Raw genomic sequence first — 25,170 nt, 5'->3', positions numbered from 1 at the left:
GTGTGTGTGTGTGTGTGTGTGTGTGTGTGTGTGTGTGTGTGTGTGTGTGCCTGTTTTTACCTTATTAGAACCTTTTCTGGAATACACACATACCCCGTTAGGACAAAGAAACTGCTTCTAAGTATTAGTGCAGCTACATATTGTACGTACAATTTGTGGACAAAGAAACTTTCTAAGAACATTTTTAATCCATGCCTCTATCTGATTTGGCATAGCACCTAACCCCCCAACAGTACTGACAATAATGAGTTGTGCTCTTGGTTTTTCTATTATGTTTGGCTGGTAATGCATTTTGCAATAATGTATAGTAAGTACAGCCCTCCTTTACATTTACGCTGATTGTCGGCTTGTGTCTGATTGTAATGAGACTATGATAAAATGACAACAAAAGACAACACATACACCTGAGTTCGGTCAAAATGTGTGAGGTGTTTTGGCAGTGCTCAGCCATATTACTTCTAAAAAACCTCGAGGGATTAATCAAATTCCAAATGAGGCATCTGTCAGTTTTAACATATTTTGTTTTGGTAACCTGAGTTTCCATTTTTCATGTTTCTATGTGTTTTTTTCCTCTTCTCTGTGACTGACAGATGGAGAGCTGTATGCAGGAGTCTACGTCGATTTCATGGGAACAGACTCTGCTATCTTCCGTACTCTGGGGAAGCAGACAGCCATGAGGACTGATCAGTACAACTCCAGATGGTTAAATGGTAATGTCTCAACTCGCTGTTTGGGCTGCGTCTGGCTTTTTTTCTTCTCTCTTTTTTGTCGTCAAATCATTTTTTTCTTTATTCCTGTGCCACTTCACAATATTGTTTCCCACATATTTTTTTTCATTTGTAGCTTTAAGGTGCATTGTTCATCATTCCTAAATATGTATTATGTGGGAATGTTAGAATTGTTGGGCTCGATTCATAAAGTTCACTCTTCTAATTATCATCTGCATGCCTGCAGAGTTTACTGCAGGGTCAATAACTCAGAGTAGCCTCCACTCTGAAACGAACTGCGATGGTCACAGTGATATTACTGCTGGTCGGGTGCTTTTGGTGGATGTTGCTCAATCAATAACCCACTCTCGTCACTGTTGCCGGCTCCCAGATTATCCACTGACCCTGTTGCCCTGACAACAGCCCCCTGCCAGCGATGCTCTGAATCAGGACACCTGAGTCCTCCTAATCAGCCATTTGAAATGTCTCAGATAGCACCATCCCCCATAGTTTAGGGGTTCATGTCCCCCCCGCCCTCATGCATTTTGATTTGTCCTATTTTGGACCCTGGTTTGTCACAGTAGGGAAGACAATTCTTGTGAGTCCAGTGGTGCCCCAGCAAATCAGCCAGTGAGGATATACACTGTGATGTCACACCAAGCTCATAACAGTTTCTCTAAACTCACATTTTTAACTATATTTAGTCTTCAGGGACAAAATTAACAACTAAAATTCCTAAGAATGATCTTGCTTTAACAAAAACTGACATTTTCACCTTTTTGTTAATTCGTCCTAACACACTCTTCACATTCAACATCAAACATTGATTGTTTGACTGACTATTCAGAAAATCAACAGCTTTTTTCCATGTGTACAAATACATTTTGTGGTTCAACGTTTCATATCAAAATGTATGTTTTATTAATTTATTTACTTTTACCTCTGAAATGGTTGGAAAAGAAACACTGGTCTGGAAACCACACTATGGAATTTTCAAAGAACAGTCCAGCTATGGAAGAAAAATATATTGTAAATGGTCTGTACTTATGTAGCACCTTTCTATCCATCCAGGACACTCAAAGCACTTTACACTTACAGATATTCACCCATTCACACACTGATGATGGCAAAGTACATTGTAGCCACAGCTGCCCTGGGGCACACTGACAGAGGCGAGGCTGCCATACACAGACACCACCGCACCCTCTGACCACCATCAAGGAAGTGTCTTGCCCAAGAACACAATGGCATGTGGGCATGGCGGGGAGTTGAACCTGTGACTTGCAGGTCCCAAAGCCAGCTGCTCTACCACTACACCACAGCCGCCCTAGACAAATAGACCAACAAACTCACCACTGAACCAGTAAATCCATTATACAGTCAGCCAACCAATCAGTGAACCTACCCACCAATTAATCAACCAGCCAACAAACCTTTTCAACGATTGACCTGAAGCCTATATTGCACAAAGTCAGATTTCTAAATTCAGGATATGAGCTGTAAGCCGAGGTTGAACTAACCTTCAACTTGTAAACAGCTGTAATTAGTTGCACCAACACCAAGCCGCGCTCAATTAGGGTGGTTCATTCAAACCAGCTGTAAATGGTTTAGGATTAATGCACGTTCACGATTTGTTTACTAGACCGATTGGGTGGATCAAAGATTTCCTGATCAGGCATGTGCAGTAAGACATGTGAGCCTCACTTCCTCCAGGAGTTTAATGGTTAATTATGAATCATATAAAGAAATGAAGAGAAACACCGACTGATGCTGAAATAATTTCAAAAGTAAAAACTTTGTTTCACTGAATCGGTCTGTAAATTATCTGAGATTAACTAAATGAACAAAATTAAAATGAACAGCTGATCGCTCACTTAAAATGTTTGCTGTAGGAAAAGACGGGGGACGGGGGTTGGGAGGGGTTAGAAGCTGAAGGGGGACGGGGGGGTCGGGCTCCAGTGCGGGCGCGTGTGTTGGTGGGGAGACAGGGGTGGGAAGGTGCCGTGGATGTGGAGGGGTGTGGCCTGTAGCAGGTACAAAGAAGGGAGGGGGGACTTGGCATAAGGTGAAGCTGAGGTTAAATCTTTTTTTATTATTATTCTTTTCCATGGATAATCTGATAAATAAACAAAATAAATATATTTACTCTGTAATATTTTAATGCAAAGAAAAAAAGAATACATTTAATAAGTGTGAAGAACTTATTTCTGATCAGACTCTGCAAAAATTAGCCATCTAAAAATAAGTTAAAACTACTAGATTAGACCCTTATTCTTCTCAAATTAATAATTTGCAGTTTGACAGTTGCACTTGGTAAGACTTCTTGAAGTAAAAAAAACTTTTCAGATTAACAAGATTCATAATCCAACATATTCTGATCCTGTTTAGTATATCGGTCTAAAAATAAGATCAAAAATACTTTTTAGCTGATATAAGACTGTAAAACTTGGTTAGRGGAACATTTTTCTGCAGTAAAATGACTGACTACTGCTCAAAAACACTAACAGATTAAATAAGCTTCACTTTAAACCTGGTCGGGACCAGGTTAGTTTCAGAGCACTTGTTACCACAGAAACATAAGTTCTTTGTAGTTCATGCAACCGATTCAAGGCTTAATTAATTCAGGTTTACACCAAAATCCTGGGTTAATCCCTTATCCTAGATTTGTGCAATAGTCCTCATTAGAACCACCAACCAACCAATAAACAAACTAACAAACTCAACCACCTGCCCCAGTGTTTTTATTTCCTGTGATACACGTTTTTGCTGTGGATCTGTATCAGTTGGTTTAAACTAAAAGATGAGGATTTGATCTTGTCCATGACAGATAAAACACAGGACTGCACAGGAATGATTACAGCTGTGAAAACCTGTTTTGGACAGGACACACCATATTCATTTTGAATAATAAAAAACTGAAGCTGACCATCATTACATGCTTTGAACTCTTTGTGAAGTCTAATGTAGACAATCCAAAATGTCATTTAAGTTTACATTTAACCACATGGTGTGTAGATGAACTAAACAAGCTATCTTTTTCTTTCTTTCTTCTCTATAGATCCCACTTTTGTCCATGCACACCTCATCCCAGACAGTGCTGAGAAAAATGATGACAAGCTCTACTTCTTCTTCCGMGAGAAGGCCTCTGAGGTGGGCCAGAGTCCCATGACGCAGTCCAGGATAGGGCGGATCTGCCTGGTGAGTTATCACATCAGTCAACAAATCCCACCAGTGAAATGTTTATATGTCTCCAGAATGCTAAGTTATAGTCTTTGGACAGTGTTATTCATTTTTTGAGGCCAAAAAGACAACTTTGATGTGTTCAGCATGAAACCCTAACCCACACCGATTCCTCRTCTAAAGATACAATGTTTGTCATTTGTTTCAGCAAATAAGTTCAAAATAAGCTATTATTTCCTTTGGTGAGTTTAWATTAATTTATGTGCTAATACTAGCAGGGACTTTCCCCACTTTCATTATATTATAGCATCAGGTGAAACCATGTTTTTTATGTACTGTACAATGTTTACTGTTCTCTGCACATGGCAAAAAATAAAATCTTAAGWAATTTAGACATCCCTTTGTTATGCCAAGGTTCATGAAAAACCTTAAAGCCTCAGCTGTAGCATCTGGCTGACCTCTTGTTCAGACTGGTCAAGCTGAAACCCAAGTCTGAGTTATCACATTTGTTCATATTTGCAGGCTCACGTTTGGTAACACGGCCAGTTGTTTCAAACAGCTGTTAGTCAGATATTGCTGAAGTCGTGCCGCTGAGTGATTTTTTTGTTGTTGGCGCGGTTTGAAGCTGACTTCTCGTGCATCTGCCCTACAGAATGATGACGGTGGACACTGCTGCCTGGTCAACAAGTGGAGTACGTTTCTGAAGGCTCGCCTCATCTGCTCTGTTCCTGGAGTTGACGGCATTGAGACTCATTTTGACGAGCTGAGTGAGTTATGGGCCTTGTTTTTTCATGTAAAGCTTTAGCTCGAAGAATTACTGTCACACAGTAATCTGAATATAAGTGTTAGATTATTAATGTGGTTCTTTGATAGTGCTGTTTTTTCCCCTTTTGAGCACCTAGAAAAAAAAACAGGCAATTATGCACTTATGTTGTGATCAATATAGATATTCTTGAACTACTTTCCATTAGCTTTTGCAGTAAAATAATTAAAAAGGTTTATTATAAAATAAAAATTCAGATTTTACATTCATGACATTCTGTAGTGTCGTCACCACCAAGCTTTATAATTCCACTGACAGGTTTGACCCAAAATAAATAGACTTTATTAAGTGGGAATGTTCAAAATTCATGTGATGACAATATAATAGCACAAAGTGGGGTTCTGCATCTTTCCCAGGGACAGTGACATAATGTGGACTCACAAAACCAGGAACCGATCCACTGATCTTCCAAGTTGTAGACAACAGCTTTTAATACTGAACTGCAGCCAGCCCCTAAAAACTCTGTTGTGGTTTTCTGGACGCCGTTATCCCGAAGGTTTTTCAAATTTCTCTTTCTCACTACACCTGTTTAAAAATAAATGGGTCCGTATGTAGATTCTGCACAACTGGGGGACAAGCTGACCCATTTATTTGAGTCAGGTGTGTTTGAAAACAAGGCAGACCACTTTTTAAATTTTATTTTGTAGTTAATGCAATGTTATTTTTTTAATTGCCATTGCTTCACCTGCTTCAACAGCCAGTTGTCAATAGTATTTAAAAAAGTACACTACTAGCTGGGAGCTGCATTCATAGTAGCATCTTTTGCAGTGAGGAGGCTTCGCAGATGTTTTTAAAGCATTAAGAGCACTCAGTGCCTGCGACAGAAGAGCACTCCTCTGTCGGTGTTACAGTACTCTCTCCGTGGTGCAGCATGACAGTTCAATGCAGATCAGCACTCATGGCGAGGTTAATGTGAATCCTGAGGTGCAGCGTAACATCCCGCAAACCACAGACAGTCTGCTGGAAATGTACTCGGTCTCCAGCCCTGCCGGTCCTGATGGAGCCCCACAGAGGCATCAGAGTGGTTGTATGAGGACTCGAGGGGGGAGAGTAGAGTTGATTCAGATGGCAAAGTTTTACAGATGAGAAAGCATTTAGTGTTTCACTGGAGGACAGGAGGAATATAAAGGGACAGAAACACATACAGACACAAAAACATGAATGAATTTAGGGGAAATAAAGTTTTACAGCTTTATTCCCCCTGAAATGTTATAATGAACTGAAACAGATTTTTAGATTTTTTTTGTAAGTGTCACCTCCATAAATCATCTGTTCCTCAAAAGATTAGGTGTTTTTAGTTTTGCTTTTTCATTGTTTTTGATMATTGCATCTGAACATTTTGCATATTTTAAGTGCATATTTCTAAAAGAAAATATCAAAAAGATAATTATATATAATCTACCGTCAGTTTTGCTTGCCTCCAGTGACTGTCTACTGAGTGCATAATTCCTTTTCTCTTTCATCTGTGCTTTTCACAACGTTGCATTCAGCCCAGCTATTTTCATTACGTTGCTTCCAGCAATTAGACATGTTTCTCAGCAAAAGTGCTGCTCAGAGTGTCTCGGAGTCTCGATCAGATCTGACACATCAAAATGTCAGAAGCAAGAAGTCAGAATGATGCAACTCGTTCCAGGTCTTTGCTGATTTATTTCTTTTCTCTCCTTCCTGTAGCCAGCCGATCTGTCATACTGGCGTCGGAYGGGTTGTGAATATTTGCTTTGTTTGCCAAAAGTTAATTTTTGCTTTAGTGAGCAGCTATTATCTGTCATTTCATACCTTTTGGCACATGAGAAGAGTTTTTTTTCTCTTGAGAAAAGRTTTTCAACTTATGATAAATAGGAGCTTGTTGATCCTTGTACTCAGGACTTATTATTTTATGCAGGCCATGTGTTAAACTTTTTTTGTTTATAAGATAATCATTCATTTGTATTTTGTGTAATAGGACTTTTTGTTTGATTATAGATAATTATTGTCCTGTATTTAAAAAGCCTTTTTAAACAACTTATCAGAAGTGTTKTTCTTAGTTTTTCATTGAAGCGAAACTTTATATGGACCTGAGCATACTGCGCCTGTCTTCTCTGAATTTATTTCACTTTTCCTCCGTTTTGTGTTTTCTTGAACTTCATCAGAGGACAGTCAGGGTATAGCATTGCTTCAGTCTCATAGTCACTGGGTGCATATGGCTCCTATTAAAACCATGTTTCACCAGACATCTCTGTTTCGCTTCTATTCCCCGCTGACACTCGGACACTGTAGTTTCAGGTTTGGAAGAGTTTGGGTTCAGGATTCTCATACAGGTTCTCTTCNAAGCAAAAAGTCTCCATATGTCAGAAAAAGCAGAAAAAGGATTACACGGAATTGAGCTGTCATAAAGATGGGGGATTGTTTAAAATGAGACACTAATATTTTCCTTTCAGATGTTTTCTATGAGAGAAAGAGTTCCCTTACGAAYGTCTCTGTTAGTTTATTTTGAACTGTCTAAAGCTTAACGAGGCTGAAATTACAAACCAGGAAAAAAAAGTTTTTATTATAAAATCAGAATCAGACTTTTACATTTGCTTTCAATTAATTCTGTCGTCATTTGTAGGAGATGTTTATATCCAGCCAACTCAAGACACCAAGAATCCTGTCATCTATGGAGTCTTCTCAGTTTCAGGGTGAGTGTTTGCTCTCTTAAAGGGATAGTTCAGAACTTTTGAAGCGGGATTCACTGGAAAAATTATAACAGTTATTACATTCATCTTTTTTTATTTAAAACAGGTTTTAATTCTGACCAGACTCATTACTAGTTTGAGCTGAACAAAGAGGATTGTGGTTTTCTGAAAACGACTCTAATCACAAAAATGTGATAGTTGTTAATACAAACACTGCTTTTTACACTTTACATTATTATCATTTTGAATCAAATTGTTATACCARCAAAGTATTCTGATATTCTATTACATATTTTAAATTGTCTTATTCTAATGCCTGTTTGCTTTCATGTCGTGCTGCTTTGCTTAAGGCCCTGTCACACTATAATGTTTTAAAAATGTAACTATCAATTTGTTAGTATTACAGTATGTACACACCGAAAAGAGGCTTCCAGTTGATTTTTTGAATTCCGTCTTCAACATAGATATCTCCAGTTTTTTCCTAAGTTGACATACGCTGTATAAAACGTTATTTTGACAGGGCCTTTAGCACTTAAATACTCACTTGTGTTGAAAAGTGCTATGTAAATTAAGTTAAACAAAGTTAAAAGTTAATAAAGTTAAACTGAACTCAGTATATTCCTGCTGGATGTGACCCAGGCTGCACCATAAAACTAAATGTAATTTTTTTAATGTGAAATGGTTGTTCAAAGAGCTATCTAAAACAGGTAAGATGTTAATTACATATAACGTTTCCACAGAACCCCACAACCAACTATCTGAACTCAAACTCTTGTTTCATTGTGGAAGTCATGTGTGAAAATGTAAGGATTTTTTCCAGCAATTATATTTATTTTCACTCAGTCTGAAGGTGTCTGCTCTTTCTCAGATTAAGCTGTTGTGCGTTTTAACATTCTGCTTAAAAAAACGAGGCAGAAAGTGAATGCGCAGCTCAGAGCGACAGATTGAGCGTGTCGTCTCGCACACRGGACGTCATACAACATTCAAGTTTAAGACTGTAATCCTGTCGGCTCACAAGCAGGAACCTTTGTGCACTGAGACCTCATAAACATTTCTTGATTAATGTATTGGAGGAAGAAATGTTGTTATTGTTCCCGTCGTCTTCGTCGGCGTCAAGCACGTTAACCTCAGCTGACAGAAACACATGTGGCGCTAATGATAGGGGCCTGTGACAGGAGTTACAAACATACTACACCCACCACACAGAAACAAGAGCCCAGACTCTGCKGATTCTCTGCTCTACGTGGGTTTGTATGTCACTGTGTCAGACAGCTCGACTCTGTTGAGTCGGTTTGCGCATCATGATGTTTTAGCTCGATCCTGTACCAGGCTGGCTGAAAACATGGAGAGGAGGTCCGATTCAGGTGCCACAGAGAGACCCCCGCAGTAAATATATCAGGGTGAGAGTTTATCTGAATTCTCTAATGCATTCGTCTGTTTTCACCTGCTCTCCTTCAGGTCTGTATTCAAAGGTTCAGCGGTTTGCGTCTACTCCATGGCTGACATCCGGATGGTCTTCAATGGGCCGTTTGCCCACAAAGAAGGGCCCAACTATCAGTGGGTGGCATACACCGGGAAAATCCCCTACCCCCGACCTGGCACAGTGAGTTTAAAAAGCGGAGAAAACCAATAACTCTGACATCCACACACACAGAAAAAAAAACAATAAATCAAAGAGGAGAAGATTTGACCTTAATTTTTTTTCCATCTGTCAATAGTGTCCTGGAGGCACTTTCACTCCCAACATGAAATCCACAAAGGATTACCCAGATGAGGTTATCAACTTCATGAGAAACCACCCAACCATGCACAATACTATATACCCAGTGCACAAGCGCCCCCTGGTGGTCAGAACCAACGTGGATTATGAGTTCACCACAATTGCTGTGGACCAAGTGAGAGCTGCTGACGGCAACTATGAGGTGCTCTTCCTGGGCACAGGTCAGTGCTTTAGGGCCATGTTTCCATTTTAGAAGGTTTTAGAGTAAAAATTAATAAAGTGTGCCATAATTCAAGTCTTTGGGGGTTTTCAGACCGCGGGACCGTTCAGAAAGTGATTGTCCTGCCAAGGGACGACCTGCAGACAGAGGAGCTGGTGTTGGAGGAGGTGGAGGTGTTCAAGGTCAGTTTTGTCTTTTGGGTCCAAAACCTCCTCCCTTCTTTTGCTCCATTGTGCTTTTATTGATTTGTTTCATCCGAAATGCTCATGTAAAATTGTCTCTGCAGGTTCCCACCCCAATCACCACCATGAAGATTTCATCCAAACGGGTATGTTACTGTACTTTATTAATTTTGTATTTGCTAAACAAAAATGTATTTATAAATTTAGAAATAAATAAAAGGAAACACATTGTCTTTTTTCATAATTTGTCTTTATTTTAGAAGTCAAGAATTTCACTGGATAAGATCACCTCAACAGCACTGTCCATAACCCTTAAAACATTAAAAAACAACAATCCTAATTATTTTTTCAAAATAAATCCACAGGAGATGATCAGTTTTATTTGATTAGTCTTGTATTGAAAACGTATTGTCACAATCAATCACGCATATTTTTACAACTATATCATCTTTTCCTCATTTACAACAGCTAAAAATGAATTTCTTAACAAGTAATGTAATTATTTAACTTAGAGTTTCATATCAAATTTTAATATATCAGTTCATGTAGCTTCTAATGTCATTTGAAGCATCACAAAAAAAAGCTTCTATGACAAATTTCTTGTTTTTTTGCTTGTTTCTTTCAAAAAGCAACAACTGTATGTGGGATCAGTCTTGGGCGTGACCCACCTGGCTCTCCACCGCTGTGATGTGTATGGGGAGGCCTGCGCTGACTGCTGCCTGGCCCGGGACCCGTACTGCGCCTGGGATGGCAAATCCTGCTCTAGATACTCTGCCTCCCAGAAAAGGTGAGGCTTACAGATGGCTGAGGTATAAATGCAGATTCTTTAAGCATGTTTCAGACGTTGATACTGAACTTTTTTTTTATTTGTGGCTCTCGATCCAATCTCTTTTAGACGGAGCCGCCGACAGGATGTAAAGTATGGAAACCCAATTCGCCAGTGCCGAGGTTATAACTCCAACAGTTAGTATCACTTTGTTATGAGGCTTCAGACCACACAGAAATGTTTTTAGACTAAAGTTTGGTCTAAATGAAAGTATGACAGACAAGTTACCTCACATGTTCTTTTCTAGACAACAAGAACACTCTGGAGACAGTTCAGTATGGGGTAGAGGGCAGCACCACATTCCTGGAGTGTCAGGCTCGATCTCCTCACGTCTCTCTGAAGTGGCACCTCGTGAAGGAAAACAGCGACAGGAAGAAAGAGGTGAGCAAGACTTRGATTGTGAAGCAGATGTTTAAAAGTTACTTTTACTTGAATGCTTTCCACTGTGCTTAATTTGATGATTTGATTGATTGTTTGAAAATGATAACTTTAATTTACCATAGAGCACTTCCTCTRTTTGGCCTCTGTTATCTTATAAAAATAATGTCTGATAATTTATGTTACATATTGGTTTTCGGAGAGATGACAACAGCTTTTGAAAACTAGGATTTGTTTTAAACAAATATTATTTTACATGGTTTTCTAATCCATTCTGGGTCTTTACGATCAAARGAGCCATTTCTGCTATTTGGCTCACTAATAAAATATGTCCAGAGCTACAAAACAAGCTACTACTGTGATTATCAACTGGTGGTCCATGGGCCTTTTAAAGAACATTTTGGGAACCTTCATGGCCAGTGGAGGTGACATTATAAAACTAAAAAATATATTGTGAATTGGATTATTTATTATTATTTTTACACATCAGGACAAATGAAAATACAATATTCATGAAAACTAGAAAAATGCTGTTTAATAGTTTATACCAAATTTCATAAAAACTAGTACAACTGAAATATTCAGGCATTTTTTTCTAATTCTTATTATTGTGTACTCTACGAATTCTTTAAAGGTAATTCTGATGGATTTGAGAGAAAGATCATAGAAATAGGTTAAACAACAGTCTAGCAAAAGCTAACATGTTTTACTTTTTGTGTCAGTAGTATTGATCACAAATTTGCATACAAATTGATTTCTGTTGTGGGTATAAAAAACAARAATTATTCTGTTATGTTTGGTCACATTTTCAAAGAGCCACTGCYGAGGGACCAAAGAGCCACATGTGGTCTCAGAGCTGCTGGTTGCAGTTGCCTGTCCTAACTGATCTGGTATCATTACTGTGAAAAAGTTATTAATAGCAGCCTAACATTCAATAAATTGCTGGTAATACAATAATKTTTTTGTGCAAGTCTACAAATGTTGTGTACAACAATACTATAATACTTCTATTTTCCTTTAGTTTTGCTTTTAATGTCCACATACTTCTGCTTTTTGTTCCTTTTCTTCTACATAAATATGTAGGTACCACTTTTAAATAAGGCTCCCCTTATAGATTGCTTATAAATACTTTATAGATAGGTTATTAATTCATCAGAAAACACTTTACACATCATTATTAAGTGTTTATTATGCATTAATTAAGGACGAGAATGACAAAACTGTCCGGTTTTTGGTCAAACAGTGAGTCAAATCTGTTTATGTACATATTACATCTAAAATGCTATATTAAACATTTCAGACTAGGTTACTACCTTGTAAACACAATAATGTATTGGAAACACATGTTTTACATATAATATTGCGCTGTATTATACATGTACACAACTATCAAAGGTAGCCTTATTGTAAAGTGTAAGACTGTACACTATTCATAAAGCTCCATTATGACATTTATACATGTTTATTAATCCTAATAGTGTACCTACTGTAAATATGTGTTTCCAATACATTATTGTGCTTACAAGTTAATCTAGTGTGAAATGTTTAATATAGCACCTTAAAATATGTACATGAACAGATTTGGCTCACTATTTAGCAAGAAATCAGACAGATTTGTCTCTTTCTTATTCTTAATTAATGCAAAATAAACACTTATTAATGATGTATAAAGTGGTTACAGATGAATTAATAACCTATTTATAACCTATTTACAAGCCATCTATAAGGGGAGCCTTATTGTAAAGTGGTACCAATAGGGGAAAAAAAAACCTTTTGGAACTTTTAAATAAAAAAATAAACTTTTCCTCACTCCAGATTCGCTCAGAGGGTCGCATCCTGAAAACAGATCAAGGCCTCCTGATTCGCTCTCTGCAGTCCTCCGACAGCGGGATCTACCAGTGCACGTCCACAGAGAAGAACTTCAAGCACACGCTGGTGAAACTGCAGCTCGTGGTCCTCTCCAGCCGCACCGTGAACAGCGTGCTGGTGGAGACGGGCGGGCCGGCCCTCCCGCCGCTTCAGGCCAGCGCCTGGACGCCGAGCGCGGGCCAGTACAAAGACCTGCTCACCATCCTGAGCCAGCCGGAGATGGGGCTGATCAACCAGTACTGCAAGGACTACTGGCAGCACGGGGACGGAAACCTCGGGGACGGCAAGGCCAAGAGYATAAAGGAACTGAAAGAGCAGAAGAAACCTCGCAACCGCCGGCATCACGACGATCAGACAGATTCAGCCGAGACATGAAGAGCCTAAACATACCTGTTGTGTATTCAAACACCTGCCCTTGTCTACCTTTTCTTTTATGTCCTCACAGCCTCCCAGACACTACAACCCGCCAGTTAGAGGGATGACAGACTCTGCGACAGAAAGCGGTCAATCGTTTCTACAAAACTGTTGGAGAAAAATAAATATTTATTGTAGGTTGTAAAAAATAGTTCTTTGTACCTATATAGAAAACATGTTTTGTTTTGTTTTTGTGAATAGATCCAACCTGTGCAGATATTGTTATTATATTAGTGTTCTTGTTTATCACACTGTGTCATCATGTTGAGAATATCTTTGTGTTTTTCAAACAGCAACAATTGCCCAGGACTTTGAGGGTACGCACATATGGACAAGGACCGAAAAACTTAATTGTTTGAGGTGACCATGTTGGATCTATTGACTGCTGGCAGTATTCAGTATCTAAGGTCAAAGCTGAGCCAGGAAGTCCTTTGATCGCTCAGACTTCCCCTAATGTCTTCAACAGAATAAGCTACTATAAAGTAGACCTTTATTTCAGCAGAAAAGTGGCAAAAAAAAAGGCATTTCACTTAACGTGAGGACGGTGGAAATGCCCACAGACTGCAACTGTGACAAGATGTCACAAACACAATAAAGTGTGAATTCAAATACTTTTCTTCCTCTCCAGACTGGTCTCAAGTGAGGGTCTTGACTCGCTCATATTCTTCCACAATAAGTTGCTGCCAAGAGTTTGTTTCGTTTCTGTGTGAATATCACATCTCAATGTTGTGTTCTTAACATATGTGTGATAAGCTGTTGTTTGAAATGGGGAGGTTCCTTTTTAAAGGCACGAATCTAAAAACAACATAACATTGCCTTCTCTTCTCTTACTATGGAGATTTTATATTCCAGCAGGCAGCTAAAATGTGAGTTTGTGACAGCTTGTGGTTAAAAAAAGATATAAGACAAAGCACCTTCTGTTGCCAAATTGGTCAAATTTTAAAAGAAATCTTACAGTACATCTTGTATCTAGACACATTGAACAGTATATTCATATAAGGGTAAGTTTTTTGTTGATTTATTTTTTTGCATTCCTCCCATTTTAATGTAAATACTGGTGAAAATTCTAAATATCGGTCTACACACGTGTGCAGATTTATAGTGCTAGGGATTTGATTATTATGATTGGTGCTGTACTTTCTGTATAATCTGGTAAAAACACATTTTTTGTGCTGGTACAGAGCCATTCTTGTGCTTTATTATCAATGCCACAAACTGTAGAACTGAGCAACTTTGACACAATAAAAAAAAGAAAACATCCCAGCTTCAACCACTAACAAGATAATCCCCACCTTACCTGAAGAGAACCCTAAACCCACAACCTTCAGGCGGTGGGTTTTCATCGTGCACGGCATGTACAGTGTATGTTTGTAGTATTTGTTTAAAAATGCGACGTTGCTGTGGGTGTCAGTGAATGTCTGTTTTCTTGTGAGAGTACAGATCCATTTTTTAACTACAGGAAATGCTGAAAGTTTAGAAAGATTGTGATTTTTATCTTTTTTTGCTCTCTCGGTCTTGGAGGGTGAAAAGAAAAAAAACTGCATATATTTAAACGTGCATCTGTTTTCTCTGTTTGACAGCTCATTGAGGTAATGTACATTATGCACAKTTGGTGTTAATGTAATGACTTGTAAAAAAAAACTACTCTTTTCTTCCTCATCAATGTTGCTAACTAATAAATTAAAGCTCTATATTTTATAATAAAACATGTTTTCTTTTGTTTACAATTAAAAGTATAATGACACCTCGGTAGCACTTTATAAAAACTACTCCTTATTTAGCCTAACTTAATTTTTAATAAATGGTTAGTTAAACTTGAAAACACCAATTAAGGATGATTCATAATTATTAAGCTATAAATTTATACATTTAATAATCTGTCAATGACATATGCTCAAGCAGCAAATTCCCTTGGGGCATTTATAAATTGATAAAATATGAGTATTTGTGGTCTTATAAAATGTCAAAGCCTGTGTGTGCTCAATGTCTTTTACAGTTATTTGTATTTTATGTTTAATCTTAATATAACTCAAAGATAACGTAACAAATGAAGACCATCTGCACTAGCCCCTTTGTGCCAATGAATAGAATGACTAAGTGAAAATATATTTTTTCTACATAGGATGACGAGATTACAATGTAGTAACCATACAACTGCTGGCAAGTCAGTCAGGCCAATTTWAGCTCTTCTGGATTAGAGGATGTTTGAATTGACTATGCTTTCTGTGTGATTTTCAYATGTGAAAAAGAATCTGTGGCCCTTCAGGGTTTTGTTAACATAAACAAATACTTAAAAAGCATAAATAGTCCTCACTTTAGAAGAGTTCAACTGGTGGCAACTGCCTTAATTATTGATGCCCTGCAGGATTAGTAGTAGTCAATTCATACATTCTCTAACCATTAAAACATGGACATACATATACAGACAATAGATAATGAATAAACAATGAGTATGTTGTTTTGGAAGTAATTTGACAGTAATTAGTCTTTATGTAGCATTAATGTTAAATTATAGCTTATTAAATATGAATCATCCTTAATTTCTTTTCAAGGTTAACTGGCCATTAATTAATGATTAAGTAAGGCTACATAAGGTGTTATGATAAAGTGCTACCAACACCTCAGATGAAGAGCACAAGTACATAAAATGGCATTTTAAGCTGCAGTTAGACTCAAAAACAGTACCACTTGAGTATCAACATGTTGTGTCTTGCCGTAGTATAATTATTTACAGGGGTGATTCAGTTGCTTTATCAAAATTATTGCCTTWAAAATTCAATCTAAAGCAACATACTGAAGATTTAGCAATGATAAGCAGATAAGTAAATGACTAAACATATATAAAAATGGTTTATGTGCACACATGCTGCAGATTCACAGACAATTCAAAGGGAGTAGATTAGGATCCTCAAACACCTTCAGATTTAGGTCAATGAGATCTGAGGCTGGTGAAACTGCAAAGCTCTTTAAGCACTTCAGAACTCACTCTTTAATCTGTTGTATCCAATAGAAAATGTTTCATTGTGTTTTATGTTATGTTTTAAATATGATTCATCATATATGGGTTGAGGGTCAAGCTGTGTATTTTGCTGATGTTTTTGGTTGTTTCTTATGTTGAGCTTAGCTGAAATAAATGTATGTTGGTTTTAAAACATACCTTGCAGAAAACAAACCAAAGTCTAAAATCATTCTCACATCAGATTTCCTCGTTACCACAATCATACCTGAGAATTAAGCAACTTTTTAGCCTTGTATGCTTTTTTTCCCCAAGGCACCTAAGAGGAGCATGAGATAAGCACTTGAGCCGATGTTCATCTTCCGCTGAGCACAGCAAAGTACCCTAAAGGTTAGAGCTCTCCAACACTGATGTATGCCTGCTTTTCTTTGTAACTCTGCCCTATAACGCGCCTGTCCTTGTGCACTATTGGCCGCCGCTGATCAGGTGGGCTGAGGGTGCCCAAAATCCTTTCCTAAGACAGGAAAATACTCAAATCTTCTCGAGCTGCTGGCAGTTCATGCATCAGCAGTGCAGGTGCAGGCACCGGTCAGTCAGTAGTAGGGCGAGCAGCCAGGACCCGCTTCCATTTTTTTTCCTAACTCTTGGATTTTAAACAGAGGGACCCAAGTCGGGGAAAAGTAGGATGGGGGCCGGAGCTAGCGCTGAGGATAAACGCTCCAGAGAGCTGGAGAAGAAGCTGAAGGAGGATGCTGACAAGGATGCAAGAACTGTCAAGCTGCTGCTGTTAGGTAAAGAAGCACCTGTTGGCTCAGTGACTGAAAATCATTGAGATGCTTTATTGAGTCACTTCTATATCTCATATTGATGTTTATGGACCCATTAAAGTGATAAAATCCCATCAAGTTTGAAGTCTTAGTTTAAATGTAGAAGATATCTGCCATCAATAAAAGGTTTGAGAGAGCAAACACTTTTTTTATTTTATTCATATCATTTAAAAAATCTTGTTGATGGTAAAGTGTTTCTTTTCTCAATGTATTTTTTGCACAGTTTAAAGCTCAACAAGTTTGAGTCAAGCATGGCTTAATAAGAGGTGTGACTGAACTGTTGAGATGCTTGGATAATCATCCAATCCAATCCTGTGTTAATCCTGACACAACAGGTCTGACAGCACAAAGGGCTTAACAAGGAACACAGATACAAAACTAACCAGGTCATAAAAAATGTTTAGCCTCACAAATGTATTTCAGGTGATTTGTTAAGAAATGATTGGTCAAAGCTGCAGCATTACCATGATCACTCTGTGTGGCGTTTGCATGTTCTACCCATGCACAAGTGGGTTTTCTCCTTGTACTCTAGTTTTCTTGTTTGGTCAAGTGGTAACACTAAATTGTCCTTAAGTGTAGGTGTGAGWGTGAATGGTCTCTATGTGATGGACTTGCAGCCTGTGCAAGGTGTACCCCGCCTCACGCATAGTGATTACTGGAGATAGGCACCATCTCCCCATGACCTGGAGAGGAAAAGGAAGTAAAGAAAATGAAAGGATGAATGAATAAATTTAAGTTATAGACAGAAAGATATGGTTGTAGCTGAAGGAAAATTTTGTGTTCATAGTTCAAACCAGAATTATACACACAGGAAATCAGTTCACATTTAGATGTTGGTATTTATTTGTACAGTGTTTACTACAACCTCAGGCCTGGACCAAGTACTCAGGACATTGCGTCGCTGGTAATTGGCTTCGATCTGTCATAATACAGTAGCACTTAGTGCCTTCAAAGAGCCTTCAGAACTGAGTCATGTCTCCTGGAAATGACATCATCGAAGGAATGGACATAACCTCGCCTTTAGTGTGACCCAGTTCTGAAACAAGACAGTCCTAAATTCTCAGATGTAAAAACACTGTGTGTCTGATTGTGTTGTATCAGTACAAGGCGTGTCACTAGATAGTCCCTGAAGAACTAATTGTTCTCACAAATAAATCAGTATTACAATAAACTGATCATACATTAATTATAAAAAATATTCTAAACATCTCAATAAAAATCTGTACATGGGAAGTGCATTTAAAACTCAATATAAATCAGTTTTCTACATACCAGTTATACCATTTAACCAGGCTTTGTATCCATGAGTATATCAGCTTAACCCAGATATTGTTTCATGCTCATCGTTGTTAACGTCTCAACGATGTAGGTCAAGGAAAAAGATTAGGACTGAAGTAAGAAGTATTATGATCTGCTGGGTTCGTCTGTTTGATGAAATGGGTCACTTGTCATATACCTCGTTGAAACCACAGACATAAGTAAAATTAACAAACGTAAGGGTTCTTGAAAGCTTGTAAAATGTTGAAAGAAAGACAACGGGCAGAAAAGCCCAGTTCTTATGTTTCTCACTACTGTCTTCTTCTCACACAAAGGGGCTGGAGAATCAGGCAAGAGCACAATCGTCAAGCAGATGAAGTAAGATGTTTGCCTTTGGATCGAAGCAACAGTTCATTCCTAACAGAACTTGACCATAAATGTAACGTTTGCAACATTTTCTCCACAGAATTATTCACAAAGATGGTTACTCACTTGAAGAGTGCTTGGAGTTTATTACCATCATCTACAGCAACACCCTGCAGTCCATCATGGCCATCGTGAAGGCCATGAACACGCTCAACATTAACTACGGCCACCCCGATCAGCAGGTGACAAAATCAGACAGARGTGTTCTTGCCTTGCTTTAAAATCGCTAACCAGAACAAATTTAAATCTTCGTCCTGAAGGATGACTCCAGGAAACTCATCCACCTTGCAGACACCATTGAGGAAGGAACCATGCCCAAAGAAATGTCAGATATCATTTTGCGTTTGTGGAAGGATTCYGGCATCCAGGCGTGCTTCGACAGGGCCTCAGAGTACCAGCTCAACGACTCGGCTGGATAGTAAGAACTCCTGCATTTAAACACTTTACATCACCTGAAAGCGGTGCTCGCTGACAGAGACAAATTTACTCACAGCTACCTAAACGACTTGGAGCGACTAATCCAACCAGGCTACGTCCCCACTGAGCAGGATGTGCTACGATCAAGAGTGAAGACAACTGGTATCATTGAGACCCAGTTCTCCTTCAAAGATCTCAACTTCCGGCAAGTTTGTGCGACGCTGGTAATAACTGGGCTCTGGGAAAAGCAGTTAGATGAGAGCCATTTTTCTTTTTCCCTGTAGAATGTTTGATGTGGGTGGCCAGAGGTCAGAGAGGAAGAAGTGGATCCACTGCTTTGAAGGTGTCACCTGTATCATCTTTATTGCTGCTCTGAGCGCCTACGACATGGTGCTGGTGGAGGATGACGAAGTGGTATGAAAAGTTGAACATTTTTCTCTTGTCTGCATGAAGTTTAGTTGACATTAAAAAAATCTTCATCAAACTTTCCTTACAGAATCGAATGCACGAGAGCCTGCACTTGTTCAACAGTATCTGCAACCACCGCTACTTCGCCACCACCTCCATCGTACTCTTCCTGAACAAGAAGGACGTGTTCACCGAGAAGATCAAAAAAGCTCATCTCAGCATGTGCTTCCCCGAGTACGATGGTGAGCTCATCATCAAATCATAGCATATTCGGAAAAAAATAAATGGTGAAAGCCAATTGAAACTATGTCTTCACATCGTCTCACCTATAGGCCCCAACACTTACGAGGATGCTGGCAACTACATCAAAATACAGTTCTTGGACCTGAACTTGCGCCGAGACGTCAAAGAGATCTACTCCCACATGACCTGTGCTACAGACACAGAAAACGTCAAGTTTGTGTTCGATGCCGTGACAGACATCATCATCAAAGAAAACCTGAAAGACTGCGGTCTCTTTTAAGAGCCAGGCAGAGAAACGGAACAAGGGTGAGCAAAACGAAATTGCTGCTACAACCAAAGCTGCTAAAGATCCCTTAATATTATTGTTTCTTCTTCACAGGATTCTATTGTAGTCTGGTCACATTCCTCAAATCCCTCCGTGGTTTAACGAAGACTGAAGATGAAAATGCTCCATAACAGCAAATGCAAAAACTTTTATTCATTTTGATTAAACTCGTCACCTGGGAGTTGAAGAAAACTCTTCAGTCAGAAAATCCTGTGCAGATTTAAAGACAAATTTTTAGTCAAACTATTTTCCCCCTCTGATGAAATCCTTGGAGGGTACGCTTTTTTTCCCAGCTAAATACTTTTTTTACGTTTAAATGTAAGAACATGAATAGATGTTCCAGTTAATGCAGTGTCTCTAAGCTCCAGTATTCAGTTTGCACCAGAAAAAGCAAACAAGATAAACTCATCACCTGCATACGCACTTCAGCCTCAACTAAACAAAAAAATAAGTTGTAAGTAGAAATGACTTACACTTACAACTTACAAGTCGTAAATTTAAGCTTTTTTTAAGGAAAGCCTTAGAAAATWATTTTATAGTTGTTGGAAATGTCCAGTGTACAGTATATAATCATTCAGATTTCCAGAATTATGCCATTTACTCTTGAGTTACAGATGTGTCCAGCTTTAATTTTCAAGGACCCTGCATCATTTTTGAGTTCATTACAGAGATGACAGAAAATAATGTACAGATTAAATAAAATTGTTAAAGCTTCTGTAGAAAAACTCAGGTCTGTCGTGTCATTTTTGACAAGCAACACAGTGTTTTGTTCATGATCATTTATTCGATTTCCACAGTTTTTCAAGTTTCTTGCTAGCACTGAACAAACTTGTTTTACAAAACTTTTTTTGAATTATCCCTTTCCTTTTGTGTTTTGCAGTTTAAAAAAATGCCAGCAAAACAAAACACGCATTCACTCGAAAACAAAACTTCATTGCAACAAATAAGAATGGCTTTAATACGCAAATGAGAAGATTTGTTTATACCGTTTACAGTTTCCAAATTAAAAAAAAGACACATTTTAATGCAGGTCCTTACAAGACAGACAAAAGCTGGTTTGTTGTCTCATTTCAATCAGTCACAGATTGGTAACAAAACCAAACTGTTAACATAAAACACGTTTTTTTTTTTTACTTTTGCTAATCTATGTCTTGTTTTGACAACTCACCATAAGACATTTTAAAATTTGTATAAATTTATTAAAAAACAATGTGTTCAATGGTAAACTGAGCTCATGTACATACAGCAGAACAATGATGTTTTGTGCCATGTTAACTTTATATTCTGACTTGTTTAATCAGTTTTATTATATCAGTTCCTCTCTTATTTTGTCACAACTTACTTAAGACATTAACATGCCATTTTTAGGCAACTAACTGAGTGGCCAATATTTTTTTCCTACCAACAAAGTGACTGTAGATTTTCAAAAATCTTTAACATTTCACTTTATAAAACACAATTAATCTCACTCATGAATCACTGATATGGCCTTAAACAATTTAAAAAGACTTCCAACAATGAACAAYATTTCAAAGAAAAAAAAATAAAACTGTTGTTTAAATTGTGATGAATCCTGAAAAGTAGCCCACACAATCAAATTACAAATGAGATGTTTATCTTATTGGACACTAAAAAACATTTTTTTTCACCATGTCTAAACTAATGATGCATATTCTTTTTACAACTCAGTGCTGTGCTTCTTTGATCTTGAATAACAAACATTGGCAACATAAATCCTGAAGGCTATTCTGTCTATAGTAAACATTACAAGAAAGTTTATTTCTTAGAAAAGCATTCATTGATTTATGTATTTTGATTCAACCCTGAGTTCTCACTACATGACAATTATTAGGTGCATTTAAAAGAAACAGCAAATGATAACTTGAACATCCTCTACGTCAATGAAACAAGTAACACCTACAAAAAAAAATAAGTAGCAATAAAAAAATATGGCTTAGTTTGTGATGTCCAAACTCTCGTGTCATTATTGTAGAACAGCACAAAACATGGAATAAAATTGTTTTGTAGCATCAAATGTGGYCTACATCATATTCAGTAATGTTGTGAGCTGTACAGTAAAGGCACTTAAAGAGGCAGCCTGAACTTCACTCTGATGGTGGTTATGGCACATCTACTTGCCTCTTAAATGACATTTAGTCACTATGAAGGTTTGAGAGATCGTCACTTGTTTTGGTGAATTTTGTGTTTTATTACTGAATAATGGGTTAACAGCTAATATGCAGCAGCATGCAGTTTTTCTTGTTTTTCAGTTTCTCTCTGAATGAAAAAAAACACATTTTTAACTTTTAATTACTAAACGTAATAAAAACAAGTTGTTGCAATACTTATAAAACTGTTGATATGGGGACATTAGAGTAAAAAAATACAAGTGTTTTGTTTATATTAAAAATTATCCTTAAATGTAGAAAGAGCGGCAAATTTCACAACATAAAACGCTCTCATCCAGAGCAGTTTTACTTTGTACACAACTGTTTGTTTGCAGCCCTTTATATAAAAGCAATGATCTAGTTAAACTATTAAACGGCAAAGAGGCACTGATTGTTGTTTAGAAAGTGTTTCCTTCAGAGGTGAATGTTTTTAGAAGTTATGCATTTTATACTTGAGCCTAGATGGCACTGATCCCATAAACTGATTATTTTTAAGACTCACAGCTCAACTGTAATTCCAAACACAAGATTTCAGACATACAGCATTAGAATCACTTAGTCTCAATTTGTCCCCAAATTTAAATTAAATATTGAACGACTCCTCATTTCCCTAAACCAAAGAGTTGCCATCTTTATAAACTCCACACTCACCCACACAAACTTTTCATTAAATATATTAAAGTAGTAAAAAAAATCTTTCTCAGGATTATGATAGTGTCCATTTCCTGAGCAGCCGAACAAACAGAGMAAAGATTTTGATCGGCAGAGGTCTCCTCTGACATCGTTGAGCTGAAGGTTTGTTTAAACCGAAGTTTGTCCTCGCTTACTCAAAAAAGTCCCACCATATGATCGATCTGTCTCATGTAGACGCTCTTTAATGGCAAAGCGTACCGTTGCTCCTCTGGAATCCTGCTACACTGCAGACATAAAAGGACGATAAAGTGAGACAGACTTTTACACTGCGACACAAATACAGTATGATGAGAACAGGGAGTTTGATGACGGCCTTACGTGGCTGACGTTGCTYGGAGGTGGCTGGCTGTTCGGCTCGGTTTCAGCCAAAGCTCCMTCTTCACATGGAAACAAATCCTCCCACTGTTTCTCCCTGAAGCGTTTGTCTATAGGCACGATATGACCCTCGGTAGTGAACATGTACTTGTCATATTTGTGAAKCGGGTTGTCCTCATCAAACAACTGAAAGGGTGACCAAAAAAATACCTTTTTACAGAAACTCAAAATGCACAACAGACAGAATTAAACCAACTGTGATTTTAATCCTAACAGTTAGATGATAAATAATAACATTTTAAGAAGTTTTAAAACATTTTAGCAATGTGTATCATGTTCTCATTATATTGTAATCTCCATCATATTACAGTAGCAACACATATCAAAACCTGCTCAAGACATGAATTTATATGCATATTCTTCATGTATAATTTTATGATCACTGTGTTATTTTGATAAATGCTTTGAAACTGAGGGATTTCCACTCATTGCAGATGGTAGTAAACCCTAAGTGTAGTCCTAAAAACCAGAGTAGCATTTCCTAGCACTGTCCTGTATTTTTTTAGAGGTTTACCTGCTTTAACACACCTGTTTTTCACAAATTGCTAATTACCATGGTTCTGAAGAACTCTATCAAAAGTTGTTTAGTCATTAATTCTTTTGAGCCAGATTTGTTGTATTAGAGACACATTTCAAACATGCAGGGTAGAATACCCAAAGGATTAAAGTTGGAAAACACTAATCAGAAGACAAAAGGAAACTATTTAATAAATGTATAAAACCTCATATCAACATGCTCAAGCTGGAACTTACCAGGTAAAGGTATTTACAAGTTTCACTGAGGAAGAAGCTCTCCATGCGATCCTCTTTGGATTTTTCCACAACGTGATGCAGAGTGGCATACCCGCATCTGCAAAAACAACACAGCTCACTTCAACCCAGAGGTGCCACGACTGAAATAATTCTACAGAATAGTTAAAAATAATGGTTTGATATCAAACACAAATGTAAAATCCACACCTCACTTTAGCATTTGTCTCGAGGCTTTGAAGAATATCCATCCCAACGTGCAAATAGAAAGGATTTTTGGTCGCCTGTGAAGACAGAGAGAAAATAAAAGATCTCCGTTGTCAATCAAAAACAACAATTAACAACAAACAGCACCACTAGTGTGTAAACACAGGTTGGTAATCTTACCTGATACAGCAGGTAAGTTGACTCCACCAGCTCTGGTCTTAAAGGGTAAAAAAGCACATCAGGAGCCTGAAGCTGCCAGTTATATCTCTCCGGCAGAGCTCCGAAGCGCTTCCAGATGGCATAGTAGAAGGCATGCAGGCAAATAGCATCATCTATATCCCCATTCAGCACCTGTAGGTTAGAAGTTCTTCTTTTAGCTTGAAATAAGACATGTTTTAAACAAGATATCACAAACTAACCTGCAGCCCAGGAAAGAAGGCCTGAAGGGAGTCAATCCAAGTGTTCATTATCTCCCCACTAAACATGTTCACATTAACATAAAGAGGAGGGTCGCCCTCTCCTTTGTTGCAAGACTCTCGCCTGCAGGAAAAACAGGAGAAGGGATTTCACATAATGCACATCTACTGTATGCCTGTCCAAAATAAATATGCTTCTAGATGTAAAATGAAAAGTGAGTTATGTCTTTTAATGTCCAATTAGCTGCTGATTGGTTACAAAACGTGTCACTCACCCTCTTCTCAGGTGATTCTGTATGCTCTCGTAAGCAGTTTTAAACATGCGGTAGTCYTCAATTTCACCAAAAAGGATGTATGATTTCAGCAAATACTCATAGAAGGAGTCCATTCCAGCTCCAAGACCACTCTGCTTACTAACCCACTGGCCTGTTTGGATATTAATGACATTTCCTAAAGGGAGAAATCACAAACAGAGGTTTGCTCTAATTCAATTCAATTCAATTCAATTCAATTCAGTTTATTTATATAGCGCCAAGTCATAACATATGTTGTCTCAGGGCACTGTACATGAAAAAATAATAATCTAAAGAAGAAACCAGCAGATTGTGTTGAATCACTTCATCACAGTCTCCCATCCTGAGCAAACGGTGGAGAGGAAAAACTCCCTGCTAATCAGGAAGAAGCCTCGACCGGCTGGTTGGAGGACAGGAAAGAGACACAGACAAACAC

At 38.0% G+C, this 25,170-nt stretch overlaps 3 protein-coding genes across 3 annotated transcripts in view; 2 read left to right on the top strand and 1 right to left on the bottom strand.

The window, feature by feature from the left end:
- Positions 1-14,679, top strand: part of sema3fa (sema domain, immunoglobulin domain (Ig), short basic domain, secreted, (semaphorin) 3Fa) — a gene marked incomplete at its 5' end in the record, with an annotated part of 22,567 nt that extends 7,888 nt beyond the window's left edge. Inside the window, 12 exon segments of the mRNA XM_014006224.1 lie at positions 591-710; positions 3,766-3,905; positions 4,540-4,654; positions 7,298-7,367; positions 8,823-8,967; positions 9,083-9,305; positions 9,398-9,486; positions 9,591-9,632; positions 10,116-10,273; positions 10,382-10,449; positions 10,560-10,693; positions 12,506-14,679. Coding sequence (XP_013861678.1) covers positions 591-710; positions 3,766-3,905; positions 4,540-4,654; positions 7,298-7,367; positions 8,823-8,967; positions 9,083-9,305; positions 9,398-9,486; positions 9,591-9,632; positions 10,116-10,273; positions 10,382-10,449; positions 10,560-10,693; positions 12,506-12,934 — 1,733 coding nt within the window.
- Positions 14,680-16,407: 1,728 nt separating this feature from the next.
- On the top strand, positions 16,408-21,762 carry gnat1 (guanine nucleotide binding protein (G protein), alpha transducing activity polypeptide 1). The gene is made up of 9 exons (XM_014006263.1): positions 16,408-16,720; positions 18,349-18,391; positions 18,480-18,621; positions 18,700-18,857; positions 18,933-19,061; positions 19,141-19,270; positions 19,353-19,506; positions 19,597-19,813; positions 19,887-21,762. Exons 1-8 carry the CDS (start codon positions 16,615-16,617, stop codon positions 19,785-19,787), a joined length of 1,053 nt encoding a protein of 350 aa, XP_013861717.1. The 5' UTR covers positions 16,408-16,614; the 3' UTR covers positions 19,788-19,813; positions 19,887-21,762.
- edem1 (ER degradation enhancer, mannosidase alpha-like 1) overlaps positions 21,010-25,170 on the bottom strand; it is a gene marked incomplete in the record, with an annotated part of 7,683 nt that continues 3,522 nt past the window's right edge. The window contains 7 exon segments of the mRNA XM_014006232.1: positions 21,010-22,917; positions 23,012-23,194; positions 23,822-23,918; positions 24,029-24,102; positions 24,206-24,376; positions 24,445-24,565; positions 24,717-24,891. Of these exon segments, the coding sequence (XP_013861686.1) occupies positions 22,828-22,917; positions 23,012-23,194; positions 23,822-23,918; positions 24,029-24,102; positions 24,206-24,376; positions 24,445-24,565; positions 24,717-24,891 (911 nt within the window).

The sequence above is a fragment of the Austrofundulus limnaeus genome, unplaced genomic scaffold (assembly GCF_001266775.1).
Source record: "Austrofundulus limnaeus strain Quisiro unplaced genomic scaffold, Austrofundulus_limnaeus-1.0 Scaffold35, whole genome shotgun sequence".
NCBI lineage: Eukaryota > Metazoa > Chordata > Actinopteri > Cyprinodontiformes > Rivulidae > Austrofundulus > Austrofundulus limnaeus.
Note: the sequence above shows the minus strand (reverse complement) of the source record. Positions and strands in the feature narration are given on the sequence as shown.